Source organism: Cynara cardunculus (genome assembly GCF_001531365.2).
Source record: "Cynara cardunculus var. scolymus isolate 2C chromosome LG 4, CcrdV1, whole genome shotgun sequence".
NCBI lineage: Eukaryota > Viridiplantae > Streptophyta > Magnoliopsida > Asterales > Asteraceae > Cynara > Cynara cardunculus.
In genome coordinates, this window is record NC_037531.1 from 11,639,212 (window position 1) to 11,655,299 (window position 16,088).

General features: G+C 35.5%; 2 protein-coding genes across 2 annotated transcripts; one reads left to right on the forward strand and one right to left on the reverse strand.

Moving 5' to 3' along the window:
* The first annotated feature begins 2,429 nt into the window (after positions 1-2,429).
* Positions 2,430-7,131, forward strand: LOC112511289 (malate dehydrogenase, chloroplastic). The gene is made up of 2 exons (XM_025116855.1): positions 2,430-2,509; positions 5,643-7,131. Exon 2 carries the CDS (start codon positions 5,651-5,653, stop codon positions 6,881-6,883), a length of 1,233 nt encoding a protein of 410 aa, XP_024972623.1. The 5' UTR covers positions 2,430-2,509; positions 5,643-5,650; the 3' UTR covers positions 6,884-7,131.
* An 833-nt stretch (positions 7,132-7,964) lies between these two features.
* On the reverse strand, positions 7,965-10,182 carry LOC112511693 (protein EMBRYO DEFECTIVE 514-like). Its single transcript, XM_025117404.1, has 2 exons — positions 9,771-10,182; positions 7,965-8,436 (listed from the first exon to the last, which is right to left on the reverse strand). The coding sequence occupies exons 1-2, from the start codon at positions 10,134-10,136 to the stop codon at positions 8,134-8,136; spliced, it is 669 nt and encodes a 222-aa protein (XP_024973172.1). The 5' UTR covers positions 10,137-10,182; the 3' UTR covers positions 7,965-8,133.
* Positions 10,183-16,088: the final 5,906 nt, after the last annotated feature.

Consider the following 16,088-nt stretch of genomic DNA (forward strand, 5'->3'; position numbering starts at 1 on the left):
TCTGCAAAGCAGGTGGTCGCCATGGGTACAATATTTATGATACGTAAATGTATACAAGTGCAACAATCATGCATGGGTACAATGGCATGGCATGATGGTGTTGTGGATGTTGGGTTTTTTTAGGGGTGAAGGCTGACCGAGGACAGGGTGCTCGGACGTCAGTGATGACAGTAAGCAGGATGAGGGTGCAAATTTTACGAAACAAGTCTTGATATGTTATGGATCTTGATTCTTCGAATACTTGAAGTTTGCAATTTATTTTTGTACGATGGAATTGTTAGAATACAAATAACATCGAGTTCTCGTCTGTAAATCATCAAAAAATGAATGAGCAACTTACCTTAATTAATGGTTGAATATGTATGTTGTAACTAAGGGTGCACAAAGACTCAACCAATTCAGCCAACCCGACCTAACCCAAAGCCACTCGGTACCTAATCAAGTTGTAAAATCTTCAAATCGTAGGTATCAGGAGTATATGGCCATTTGAACCTAACCAACCTGATGGATCCAATGCCTTTTTATACCGTGGATTTAATATTATAAACAAATTCTTAATTAATATGTGTACTTTTGTTTGGGTTGGGTTCGGATGAGATTTTCCAAATCACAAACATTGGATTGGATTGTTCAAATGTTTTCAACCATGCCAACCCGACCCGTTTATAGCCCTAGTTGTTTCCCCTACCATATTAATTAGGTTATCTAACCGTAACTTTGATTCCTCAAAATCAAACTCGAAGCTGATTCTATTAGATGCTAATCAAGCACATATTCTTGGAATTATAATAATGACAATGTAGAGTGACGGTATATAAGCGGTGAAATTATCTTGTCACTTTTATTGCCATCATCTCTCACTCCGTTAGATATGTACAATATACCTTTGATAAGTACTGGATTGAAGTTCGATATTGATGACGTTTCCTATGTATCTTCCTACTTATTTCCCCATAATCCGACGTTGTTTTTAAATACATGTCGTCCCAAATCTTATTTAACCGTTGTTGTACGCATCAAGCACCATCAAGTAGTCAAAGACCTTCCAGCCTAGTGGTAAGGCTTGGGCATGGCATAGTCATGAACCCAAGTTCGAGCCCTGAGAGGGGAGTGTTGGCGACATTTAAGTGGGGCTATGTTTAGCCTCCAAATTTGCCGGGGATTAGTCGGGCTTTGGCAAATCCCAGATTTTACCCCCGAATCCCAATGGATGAACATTAGCCTCTAGCTCTTTGGTTCACCTTAGCTAGTCCATTATGGTGTGTTTGGTACACTGAATAAGATAAAACAGGAATCATTGTTCCATGTTTGACATGATTTTTAATTGGAACAGACAGGATGAGAGCGAAACAAATATGGTTTACAGTAAGACGAAAATTGAATGGGATAACATAAGACAAAAACTAGTTGTCATGGACCAAACTTTAAGATTTTTAGTTCCACCAAAATAGGCGGAACAAGATGAATCTAAGGTTTCCCCAAATCTCTAAAATTTCTAAAATAAAATAAAGATTAAAGTTCACTTTTGGTCTCTAATGTTTGTCACTTTCAACGTTTTTCGTCTCTTAACTTTGTTTTCTTGGATTTGTCCCTAACATTTGTCGATTACTGACGGTTTTGATCCCTCCCTCTAATGACCGTTAACTTTTTCCGTTAACTCCAATTAAGTGAAGGGTATTATGGTCATTTTATGTTTAAAAAATATAACTTCGATTTTGATCCTCCCATTTGAAAACCCAATGCCAGTCCCTTTCCCTTAGCATGAACTATCTTTTGTTCAACTACAAGGGTGATGTTTGATTGGTTTGAGCTTGACTTCAAAGGCCAAAAGTACCAGAAGGTTCCAGGTTCAAATCCAATGAGGAATAAAAATCTCATTGTGGCCACAGAGGTTCAAATGCGGTGACTCCGGGCTATCTGCAAAGCAGGTGGTCGTCCTGAGATTAGTCGGCTCGCATAGCGGGTTGGATATCCAGGTTAATAGAAAAAAAACTATCTTTTGTTCGATAATTGAAACTTCAGACCATGAAAGGTGATTTKGATGTTCAATTACTCGCTATTAAAGAAGATGAAGTGACCTAATGGTGAATGGTGCTGCAGATCACCGATTAGGAAAGGACCGGGGAAAGGGAAGGGTCTGAGGCTGGGTTTTTAAAGAGGACCAAAATTGAAAATATATTTATAAATAGAAAATAACATAAAATTACCATAATACCCTTCATCTAATTGGACTTAACCAAAAAGGTAAACGGTCGTTAGAGGGAGGGAAGGACGAAGTCGAAAACCGTTCGAAATCGACAAACGTCGAAGTTGAAGGAAAAAACTATTAAAAGTGACAAACGTTAAGGATCAAAAGTGAACATTACTCTAAAATAAATTGGACATGTTCTAAATTACTGTCCTACCCTTTACCATCTGATATTAAAACCTAAACTAAAATCATCGCCTCCATTCGGCACGACTTCTTCGAGGCTATCGTTTCTTCCCAACTTCGATCTCGATCTCTCCGGTACGATTTCTTTCAACCATGGTTTTCTATTTCGATTTTTCAGCTTCTTCGATTTCGACTTCCAATGTCTACGATTTCGACTTCCATGGTCTTCGATTTCGACTTCCATGGTTTTCGATTTCCACTGGACCAACTGTATATGTTTGAGATGGATGCTACTATGGATTTTGAGACGATGCTAGTGTGAATTTTGTTTTCAATGATTTTTGATTTCCACTGTTTCTATTTTATTGCTACTGTGAATTTTGTTATCTATGGTTTTTGAGTTCCATGCAACTGTGGATTTTGTTTCTATTTCATCATTGAATGTATGATGCTTATATTGAGATGGAACTCAATAGATAGTTCCTGCTGAAAATCCTTGTCTAAGTGTTCCTCGAAAATGAATTTTGTAGTGATGGTTTTCCAAATATGGTGTTATTTTCTTCTTGTTTTAGCTACTTTCTATTTTGTTTTGTTTTGCGAATTTTGTAGTGAATGATCGGAATCACTTGTTGTAGTCGCTGACTTATGGAATATTTACATTCAAATGCTCTGAGTATTTGCTGTCTCTTATGATCTGGTTAATTGAATTGGAGAATCTAAATAATGAAAGAGAAACTTTGGACCAAAGAACTCCCGCTGGACTTCAAATTTGATCAACCGAAATACAACATATTAGACATATGATGTAAACTGTATAAATGAGTTGCATATGGATAGAAATGTTTTTGCAATTTTTGCGTGATTTGCTTAAAACTCGTGGTTAGCATATGACACTAAGAATAGAACTATCCAGGTTAGGTTCTATAGGTCGGGGGAAACAATAAGTCGGTATGTTCATCGAGTGTTGTGTGTTATATTTCGTTTGGAAGACGTGGTGCTTGTCAAACCAACTCCTATAGAAGATTTTGTCCGGATTTGAAATCCGTAGGAGGTGCACGGTGGGATTGCATGGGATTTCTTAGGATTGTATGCAATAAGGTTTTAAAAAATGTTAAAAACATTTGTTTTGTAATAATCGATTAATAAAAATGTAATTTAATTATTTTTACAATTATTTTTATAAATTATTTATAAATAATGGAATCCAATTCCATTCAAAATCCTACAAACCAAACACACCAATGATTTCAAATCCATTCCAATCCAAATCCCTCAAAAACAATCTTGTAAACCAAACGGACCCTAAGGTTTTAAATTCGCTGGGGAGGGCTTTAAAACCTTAGTATAATCCCCGGCGAATGCGAATGTATAACCTTAGTATAATCCCCGGCGAATGTGAATGTATAACCTTAGTATAACCCCAATGAGTTTAATTAAATACAACATCATATATGACGAATTTAATTGTAGACACACATTTCTCTCATCGAGATCTAGAGCTGGTTTGAATACAAGTACGATAAAAGTGCAACTTTGTTGTATCTATAGATACCGTTTTCTTAATTCTTTTTATGATTTTATAATTTATACGATCTTTTTTGAATCTAATGGTTGTAGTGTTATCAAGTTTTTTTCACCTGTCTGCAAGATCTTTAAAATGTCCTCTTTACATGTTTGGATGAATACATGTACGATATACATACAACTTTGTTGTATATATGGATGCTGTTTTCTTAAATCTTTTTATGATTTTATAGGATCTCTTTTGAATCTAATGGTTGTAGCTTTATCAAGTTTTATTCACCTGTCTGCTAGATCTTTAAAATGTTCTCTTCATGTGTTTGGATGGATTTTTTGTGTTTTAAGCTACAATTAAAGCTGATAATTTGAAGTTTCTAGATGCATTAAAGCAGGCAATTAAGGTAATGATATGGATTATTGGGTAATGTAATTTTTATGCGAATGGTTATAGATTGTGTGTAATTGATATGTAGATGTTTATGTGTTTAGTCTTCTTAGATCAGCAAGTTCACAAATTATGGTTTTGGATTCGAAGTTTCGTGTGAATGTATGCAATTTCGAGCTTATAGACATCATTTATTTGCCAACATGATCTATAATCTTCATCTACCACTAGTTATGAAAACTTTTGAATGGTAAGAAGTTAATCCGGCTTTGCTGTCACTTCATGGATTTGGGGGGGAAATGCGTAATGCTGAAGTCAATAGGTGTGTTTAAATCGATCAAGTTTAAGGCACGAGATTGAAATTTGAAACTAAGGCCCGATTAGTTAAATATTTTAGAATTCAGAACCTTCTTGTTGTGATTTTGTAGTCTAGTCCCTTGGTCGAGTTTTGAATGTATAGTGAATCATTCGGTAATAGTTCCATTAAGATTCTTCCTTGGTGTTTGACTTTTACATATGCTATTTTTGCTTGGTATATGATTAGTGTCATTTGCATCAATTAGTTATCTGTCATCAAAAATGTCAAACAGTTACTCGAATCCTTGAATTGAATCTGAATCTGATACGAGTATGTGATATTTATCCTTGAATACGTAATCTTTGTATAGGAAGTGTCAACATAAAGGCTGCACATGTAGTCATTGAGATAGTTACCTGCTTTTCAACCTAATAAGATAGATATATTTGCTTGGAATTGGAGCTACGTTAGCTCGAAGTTTGAAACAAACATCCTCAAAAAACCCGGTTCCAAACTTCAAATCACATGCTCATTGCACACCTATACACTACGGTAAATACACTTGTGATAACTAGCAATTGTGTATCAAAACTGGATTCAGCAAGACTTGATATACTCATACATAAATGACCTTCTACATGATCGCACATTTTCTTTCCTTTCTTTCATTCTTTTGTTGTTCTTTCTACCTTCTCGCTGAAATACTAATTTCTAAGAGCAGAAAAGAATTTCGTTTTTCTATCTTGATGTTGTTTTGAAAGGGTCTTATTGTGAACACACCCATATACTGTTCTTTTTTTAATTAGCATATATAATCATGAACATGTAATGAAGCCTTGTTCAGTTGTGAAGCTTATTTTTCCATGTGATGCAGTTTTTTTGCATCTATGAACGAGATTTATACCTAAACTTGACCTCTTAGCCGCCCCCCGCCCCTTCTTTATCTCTAGCCAATTTTATCTGACAGCGTGTACATTTGGTGCCATGCAGTTCATTGCAACTGATCTGTGTTCTCCATGTTTGTCTTTTAACATACTTTTCATCTTATGATCTGTGTTCTTCAGGGTCTAAGATGGCAGCAACATCAGCAAGTGCCCTTTCCATTGGATCAACAATATCCAATGGCTCCAAAGCTACCCCACTTATGCAATCGAATACATTTGGTGTTACGTTCAACTCCCAAAACCATATCAAGAGTTTTACTGGCCTCAAGGCTGCCGCTTCTGTAAGCTGCGAATCATCTTTCCTTGGCAAAGAAAGCACTACAGCACTTCATTACTCTTTTGCCCGGAAATCTCAAAACCAGCATCAGACATCACGAAACGTCCTTCAGGTTAAGGCCTCTTTCAAAGTGGCTATTCTTGGAGCCGCTGGTGGTATCGGCCAGCCACTCGCTCTTTTGGTGAAGATGTCACCATTAGTTTCTGACCTCCACCTTTACGATATAGCAAATGTGAAGGGAGTGGCAGCTGATCTCAGTCACTGCAACACTCCCTCCCGAGTTCAGGATTTCACCGGGAACGACGAACTTGCCAATTGTTTGAAAGATGTGGACGTGGTCGTGATTCCCGCCGGTGTTCCAAGAAAACCCGGTATGACCCGTGATGACCTTTTTAACATTAACGCCGGAATTGTGAAGACATTGATCGAGGCTGTGGCTGATAACTGTCCTGATGCCTTCATCCATATTATCAGCAACCCAGTTAACTCAACCGTCCCGATTGCTGCCGAGGTGTTGAAGCAGAAAGGCGTCTATAATCCAAAGAAGCTCTTTGGTGTCACCACCCTTGACGTGGTGCGAGCCAACACGTTTGTGGCTCAGAAGAAGAACGTGAAACTCATCGACGTAGACGTCCCTGTTGTCGGAGGACACGCAGGAATCACGATCCTACCGTTGCTGTCAAAAACGAAACCGTCCGTCGCATTCACGGACGAGGAAGTGCATGATCTAACGGTCAGGATTCAAAACGGTGGAACAGAGGTGGTCGAGGCAAAGGCGGGTGCAGGGTCTGCCACACTGTCTATGGCGTACGCAGCTGCGAGATTCTTGGAATCATCTCTCCGCGCACTCGATGGAGATAGTGATGTTTACGAGTGCGCATTTGTCGAGTCGCAAGTGACGGAACTTCCATTTTTCGCATCGAGAATCAAGCTCGGAAAGAAAGGAGTGGAGGCGGTGATCGCTTCGGATCTCGAAGGGTTAACAGAGTATGAGAAGAAAGGTTTGGAAGCATTAAAGGGAGAGCTGAAGGGAAGCATAGAGAAGGGTGTAGCATTTGCACAAAAGCAAACAGTGAGTGCTTGAAGGAAGGGAGAGGTTTGAGAAGGTAATAATAACAATTCATCTCCAATTAATTCTCAAACTCAAGAAAGTTGGTTGTTGTAGAATTTGGGTTAACAAAAACATGGAATAACGTTGTTCATGTTCTTTAAAAAACACAAAAGAAACATGACTTTTTGTTCTTGGATGCCATTGTGCAATTTTTGTGTGGTGCTGTGAAACAGATTACAGAGGTTGATTGATCGTTTTGCAAATAGTCAAACAATACTTGGGTATCTGGGACAAGATGGTACGATGTTTTTTTTTTTTTGTATCCTTTCATGTTTGATGCGAGATTAGACTGCCGAACAACATAGGTGGAAGTGAACAGTTGTGGCACTGAGTCTATCAGGGGTGATGCTTACCGAGTTTGTGCTTCAATCAAATACTTAAATATTTAAAACTTTACATTTTAGGTATTAAAATGAAAGTTTTGAAAGTACGTTACTCAAAATATGAATCAAGTTAAAATATGTTATGTTTTCATGCAATTTGCCTAAACTTATATATGATGTAGATTACATGGTGGTACGTATTTTTCACGGTTTTGATCCAAATGACCGTCTATCATGTCTGTTAAACTCGAGGGAAAATGGTCTTTTGACACTTTTCCTTATTTAAACATTTTTTTTAATCAGGCTTTTTAAATCAGGGGCGAAAGTGTATACATTTTACTTGGAGGGCAGACACAAACACCATTTACCTTCTTCATCTTTCCCGTCGACACCACTAGCACCCCCCCCCCCTCCTTTGTTTCCGGTGAACCCCCGCCCCCTCCCTCTTTGTTTCTGAACCATCTCCCCGTCCATCTTAGACGTCAATCTCAGATAGGCAGGTGAACAAGTTTTTGTGTTCCACCTATTTTGTTGGGACAAATAAAATGCAATTTTCCACTCGGTCCCGTCTATTTCCAAACCTAAGTGTTGCACGAAACATGAGACAACTATTTGTTATGTCATGTCTCATCATGTCCAACGTATCAAACGTACCCTCAAAAGTATTCAATTTGGTGTTAGGAACATCCAACATAAAATAAGTGAAGTCACATTACCATATTGAAATCCCCTTTCAAACAAAATTGGGAATGCTGGTGTAACTTCCCAATTCAATCATAACTAATAATTCAAAATCCATCAGACATTCAAGAAAGAACAGTGCATACTACTACTGCACCTCATCTATATATTAATTGTGTCTTGGTTTACCACAAGTCACTCAAATGGTAAGAGACTTGATCAATTCCTCGGCTTACCCCCTCTACCGCGTCCACGCCAATTTCCACGCCCACCACCCCTGCCACCGCCACCGCCACCACCCAATCCCTTGTTCATCATGTTTTCCGGCAATGGAAGAATGTGATCCACACACTTACGGAAACTGAAATCATCAGCAGACTCATCCTCTCTAACAAGAAAGAAGCATCGGCTTTTCCACTGTGGATGGTACCGAACTTGGAATGCTTGGATGCCTACACCAATTTTTTTCTCTGCTTCTAGGTGACCTTTCTTTAGCAAGTCCAACAACATACCATGCTCATACTGCAGTAACACAATACAAATCAACCACAAGTAAGCACTAGTGTCCTATTAACCCTTGACACGTTAACACATCAATCAAATAAAGTTGCATCCCTTTTAAAAGGAACTGAGGGTGAAAATAAAATGCTAAAGAAAGGAACATATGGCTTTTCCATGAATTCATAAGCAAGTGAACTGACAAAAATGGTTAAAAGGACAGTAAAAACAAGGTCCAAAGATCAAAATGGAAAAGGCAAAGCTGGCATTGTAAGCCACAATTCGTGTGTGCCTTTTTGTTTGTTTGTTAGTGTGGTTGTCTCTCATAATATGCATATTCTTCCACACCAGTCAGGATATCATATACAATTTATAAAAATAAGCAATGAAAGCTAAAAGTTTATCTGTGAATACAGCAAAGTGCTAAAACAGTTCATTCTGAGCATAAATGGTCTTTCTAGCATGAACTACAATTCCAATAGAAAAGAGAGCATCCCATCAGCTAATAGTTGTTAACTTGGTGGCAAAATTATATATACTAATAGAAGATGCAGATTGCCATACCATATGGAATGCAAGACAGTACTTAACATTGTTTGTTGCTGCATATCGAAGTGTTGTATTAGCCCCTTTGCAAAGCTCAACATCGTGATACAGTTTTCCATACTCTTCTTGATAGAGATGTGAAACAATAGTGATAACATGCTCAAAATTCATGACTAAAAGGTGAACCCCTTCTAACTGACTTCTGAGTATCAAATTACACAACGCAATTGGCTTCTACCATGAGGGATCTAATCCATTCATCGAAAATCAAAGAAAATAAAACTTAGGATACATAGGTTTTTACATCTGTATTAGTTGGTCTTACTCTTTGCAAAACCTTTTAGCAACCTCTTTGCTCTAAAGGAATGGCTGCGTACATCTTACCTCCTAGACCATGTATCACATGGGATTTACCCATTCAATTGATTCCGTTCCATTTGGTTTGGTTTGGTTTGGTTTTTATATCCAGATCTCCAAAAATGTGCAAAGGTTGATAGAACATTAAAGAAAGTATGTAACCTTGAGGATCCATATGACCATATCAATGTCAATTCCTCTTTTTGGTATCTATTTCAAATTCAAAAACATTATTCAATAGCCAAATCTTGGTATTCTATTCCCATTAAACTCACATTCAGGTGATGTAGTCTATGATTCTTCAGTAAACTTATAAACAATACCGTTTGCCTTATCTAATCAACCAAAATTGCACCATTATTCCAAGAAAACGATACTACAATGATGTTTCAAACAAACAAAGATAGATTACGAATTTGATAAAGTAAAATAACATCAGAGATCAAACCAGATACCTTATTGACATTGAGGTTGGGAGGCCAGAAGTGAAGAAACTTGTAGAAGTAATCAAAAATCTGCACAGAGGTCTCGAAGCTCTTATAACCAACAGCCACCGGACCAGTCTTTGCTGCTTCTTTCTCCAGCCTCTGCTCTTCCACAGACTTCTCCTCATCCACCTTCGCTTTTTTCGCATCGTTTCCGTTCTCCGTCGATTCAGTGGTCACTTCTTCCTCTCTTCCTCGTTTACCGCCGTTAGTCGCCTCAACAGTTTCCACATCCATCTCTTGTGGCGCTGCTGATGAATCGTCTTCTACTGTTTCTACGACGGTGGTCTCCGGCGGTGCTGCTGATGCTGCTGCTGCTACTGCTTCCTCGGCCATTAATGGATGCTGACTGATAGATCGTCTCTCTTTGGCAATGGCGGAACGAAAAACCCAAACTTTAAACCCTGATTCTCATAACAGCAGTTTTATAGGGAGGGACAAATTCAAGTGGTTTTTAACTTTTTGAGTAAAATACGATTTTAGTCCCTTTGGTTTATTAATAATTACAACTTTCGTCTCAATGATTTCGAAATTACGATTTTCGTCCCTTTAGTTTGTGATTTATCGTTGTTTTCATTTACGAGACTAACTTCATAAATGGTTTACTGTTAAGTATGTAGGATGGAAACAAAAATGAATTGTAAACCATATGAATAAAAAAACCAATGAATTGTAAGCCACTAGAACTAAAAAACAATGAGCTGTAAATGACAAGGGTGAAAACTGTAATTTCAAAAACATAGAAATGAAAATTGTAATTTACGCTAACTTTTTGTCATGGTAAATTACTAAAATCGTCCCATAACTAATTTAACGGAATCGTAATAAGCCTATGTTACTATCGCTTTGTTACTATGATTGAAATCTTCAAATGGATATTGTCAATTGCGAGAAAGTTCGTCCAAAATATAAATGTAACACCAACGTTACTATTGACTTTTTTGCCGTTAAGTTACCTACAATCAACCGGGGACATATCTACCTGATGGAATGCATACATATATATAACACAACAAAAGCAAATACAAATATACCCAAAAGCATCACAAAGGTGGTGCCTGATTGGTTTGAGCTTGTCTCTAAAGGTCAAAAGTAACAGTAGGTCTCAGGTTCATATCGAATGAGTAATAAAAATCTCCTTGTGGCCACGGGGAGGTTCAAATGTGATGACTCCGGGCTATCTGCAAAGTAGGTGGTCGCCCTGGGATTGGTTAGCTCGTATAGCGGGTTGGATATCCAGGTTAATCAATATATATATATATATACCCAAAAGAACTAAGATGACACTTGAGTCAATACCTGAACTAAGTTCCCTTATCTTTCCCTTTGTCAACAATCCTCTATTTTGTAAAAAGGTTAATCAACAACGGGTAAGTTACAATGCTTAATGACTATATAAAAGTACATGGTTATAATGTATTATATTTAAATAATATTAACCGAAGAATGAAACGAAAACTCGAAACGGAAGCTGTTATAACATCGAAGACCAATGACTCGGAGAATTCCATTAATATAGCATAACTTCCAATAGCAACATACGTTCTTACCGACAAACTCGACAAGGAAATAACATTCGTGTCATACAAACATCTATCACATGGCTCAAGTATCGTATCATGTAAACATATCATGAATCAAACATAAAATATCAAGAATAGTGCACCACCCCCACCTTCATCTACTGGGTACGTGCAAAATAGTACTCACACTCGCCTCCTACCACCTCGAGATACGTGAGTATGATGAACCGGTATGTCACACCCAACCTCCATCTCCCTAGGATACTTGGACATACGTGGATAAGTTAGTGTTCATTGTTACGAGAATTATATAAAATAAATATGTCGGACTTTTAGTAAATGGAGATTAGTACAAGTATACACTTATCAATCAACTATCATCTTAAGTAATGAAGTGATAAAAATACCGAATATCGTCCATAGGGAAAAGAATAAAAGTTCATAAAAAGTCTAAGTAAAGACATGATTTCAGATGGTGAGTTCGAAGAAATATTTGTGGTGGGTTGGTTTAACACTACTGTTCTGAACAAGTAATAAAAGAAAGCTTAGGGTGTAGAGTTTTGTTAAGGTATTCAATCGATTTTTAAGTGGACAATATGCTACAACATGGTTCTATAGCATGCTTTATAAATAACTTGTCCTTACAAATAATAGCTTCTTTAAGGTACTATCTCGAGATGTAGAATGACACACAGTCATAGATTAAGTCTTCATATCTCTATGCAAAGTTGGAGTCTTGACATTGGCTCAAACTATTTCTTATATAAGCTAAATGGAGTGAAAACGAGTCTGATTCTAAGTAGCTCTCTCGAGTCTACTTTCATACCATTCAAGTTGACATGTGCTTGTTGGTTTATCTTCAAATCCAAGACACTTTAACACTTTTAAACAAATGATCAACTTGTCCATGAATGATATTTTTGCAATATAAACTTGAATGACCTAGTTGGAAAGACATATTATTTAATTTTCTACAAAAGGAATCGGTGTTTCTCTTAACACCACCCAACATCCAAACTATATTTTTAGCCTATCATACTTGAAATAATAAAATTAATTGCATAAATAATAATACATATTAATTTGAAGTAAAGTACAAGAAAATAAAAGAAATTAATGTTAAAGAGAATTATAAAGATTAAAGAAGACTTTTTCTTGAATATAGAGAGAATATTAAAGATACTTTCATTCTTCAATTTCATAACCAAGTTAACTTCTAAAATTGTTTACTTAAAAATGTCAAGTATCACGTCCTTTATATAGTAGGAGAAGGGGATACAAGGACCAAAAGATAAAACCATTATCCAACTTTTTACAATACCCAAAAGACAAAGCCATATTATCCAAAATACAGTACAAAGAGAATTTTTTATCCTTGTGCTATTAAATCTTTAAATCTGTATGAGATGAGCTGCCAAAAAGATAGATAAGATATCAAAAGATCCTTTGTACTATTATCTAAAATGTCCATGGAATCATCCTGCAACACATGCTGTAGCATACTTCTGCTAAATCACCTATTTACACAGTTTTCTCCCAAAAATTAGCACATACCCAATAAGTAAACATGTTTATCACATCAATTCATCTCCAATATAAAAAAGATGCAAAAATAAAATAAAAAGACTCAATTTATGGAATATTGGGAAACTAAGACGGATAAATAAAATAAGAAAATATGTAAAATCATCAAATAAGTTGATGCTTTTCATTCATGGACATATTTGAGGAGATCCAAACATTTTCATCATTATCGAGTGTATGTAGTCCGAAAGTAGGCCATTATTTAGTTTCTTGTAGTGATAATACATTATGTGGCCAACGGGCATCTGGGTACTCTATCCATTTCATTATATCATCTACCTCATGAATAGAGAGTTCATCACAATCAACCAAGTCTACAAAGTAGTATTTCCACGCAGATACTTTCTACTAGGAAACTTTATGAACAACCCACCATAAAAATTCTTCATTATTATCAACCTAGGATATAAGTATCTTAAAATGTGATTAGCAGCCTAATAATAAAATAAAAAACACTCACGTGACATCTTCATATCAGTAACAAGAAAAAAAAACAAAGTACCGCATATACTGTACACCTTGTACGGATCAAAAACATCAGAACTTGTTCTTACGTACAACATTCTTCATGCCAAAACCAAGTGCTTCAGCTTGATCTTCATTACAGAGAGTGTAGCAAATGAAAGTGTAAGGACGAAAGAAGCAGATAAATAAGAGGTCAAGAACAAAATGAAAATACCTTTACGTTATGAGTAAGTGGAGTCACTTAATATGGTGAACGGACATTTGTTAAAGCTAGAGATGAAAATTATATCAAAAGTGAAACCATAGAAAATTTTGTAATCTTTAAATTGAAGGGACCAAAACCACATACTTTTCAAAACCCATGGACAAAAAGTTGTAATTTACTTGATAAAAAAAATAAGAGTAAATTACAAATTTGGTCCCGTGGTTATATGCAAATTATAGACTAGGTCCTCCAATCGAAATGATTACAACTATAGTCATCGTGGTTCTATTTTTGTTATGGATTGGGTCCTATACCCTAACACTGTTAACATTAGTTTCGTCAAATTATGGGTATTCTGGTCTTTTTACTTTTTTGTTTTAAAAACTAAAAATAATATAATTCCCCCCACCCCACACACACACATATATATATATATATCAGTATATAAAAAAGAGTAAATTACACACATATCATCTCTATCGTTCGTGATACCCCCTTCCCCCTCGATGTTCTCTTCTTCCCCCACTTTAAGTTTTTGACGAAATCGTCCCACACATTGCAACTTTGGCAATTCCACCTTCTTCCACACGTGTTACTCTTGCAATTTTGTCCACCCACACTATATATGGGTTCGACGTCCCACATACTCCTATGATTTCGTCTGTCACATTGCAACTCCAACAACGACCTCCTCTTTCTCCAACAACTCAGATCTAACCTCCTCCATCTCCCCGTTGAGAAAGCCATTCAGATTCAGCCCCCATCAACAAATCAACTGTGAACACTGCTCCATTCCACCATAGCTTGTGACAAGTAAGCCTCTCCCCCTACTCCACCTTCAACCACAAATTCTGCCTTCGTTAAACCATCATAGAGCCCCCTCACCATTCTTCCTTCATCCGCTTTACACCACCGGAGCCCCATATTAAGAGGGACTGGATCAATCATTGCTTGAAAGCCCTTTTGATTACGATGTATTCTTAAAACATGGTTCTGCTTGGTTGTGTTTCAAAAAGATATTTCTTTACTTTGCTAGGTTAAATTTGGATGATTAGTTAGCGATGATGAAGATACAATATCAAAAACTCTAAAACCCTATAACATTTCTTTACTGGTGGCAGAGGAAACACTAAAGCTCCTCAAGAATGGAGAATATGTATTTGAATTAAAAATTGAATGTTTAAAATCACTGAAAACCCTCAATAATGGGAACTATGTATTGAATTAAAAGGTATTTAAAATGGAAAGACTAAAATCCCTCAAGAACTCAAGAATGGAAACCGTGGTTAACTTGAAGAAATAGAGTCATCAGTCTTGGGAGGGAATAGGATGGAGGGGAACACGTGTCTTTTGATAATTAGGTGTTCCGAAATGATTTTTAAAGTAATAGATAAAAAGACTTAAATAACCATGACTTAACAACCTAAGATTAATAGAGTTAGAAGTAGGGATCTGATTCATAAAAAAATTGAAACATCAGTGATCATCCTAGCGATTAGTTTGTCAGAGGGACCCAATCCATATTTAAATATAACCTTAGGGACCAAATCTGTAATTTACTCAAAAGATGATAAATCTTGCATTTATTAAACAAATAATCTATTGTAAAAAAAAATACCTATATCTATACTATATTATAAAACATTTGGTAAAAACTCTTAAAAACCAGTTTTTATGCATGCATTATTGTTTATTGATACATATTACTTAAAATTCAAGATTATAAATAAACTATGCGTAAGTATAACTTATTAAAGTTTCATGTATGAATCATGTAACTAACTGCAGATAAACGTAGTCAAATACAAAATAAACATTTCATTTTAAATGTAAAAAAATTAAATTATAATTAGGATAATCATTGAGTTCTAACAAAATACTTAATTATTCTACATAAAAACCATTTTTTTATGTATAAAGTACTGTTTATTGATGCATATTACTTAAAATTGAAGATTACAAATAAATTATGTGTAAATACAACTTGTTAAAGCTCCGTGTTTGAATCATGTAACTAATTGCAGATAAACATAGTCAAATACAAGATAAACATTTCACTTTAAATATAAAAAATCTAAAATATAATTAGGATAATCATTGAGTTCTAACAAAATACATAATTATTCTCCATATAAAAAATTATATTATTGAATAAAAAATAAATTACTTTGTTACTAAATATAAATTAAATTGTAATAAAAAACTGAATTAAATAAATTATATAAAAAACAAAAACTTTTAAATAGTTAATTTGATACTGATATTAATATATTTATTTTTAAAATTTTATGATATCTTTAAATTTATATTTTATTTAAAAATAAAAATATTATTCTTTTTTCAAAACCATATTATAACATTTATAAAAATAAAATATTAAAATCGAGATATATCTTACTGTATTGTATGACTAGTCGTGCTATTTTATTTATTTATTTAAAGAATACAATAAAAATGACATTTGTTTTGAAGACTTTTATGAAAGGAGATGTCGGGAGTAATAATTATGTA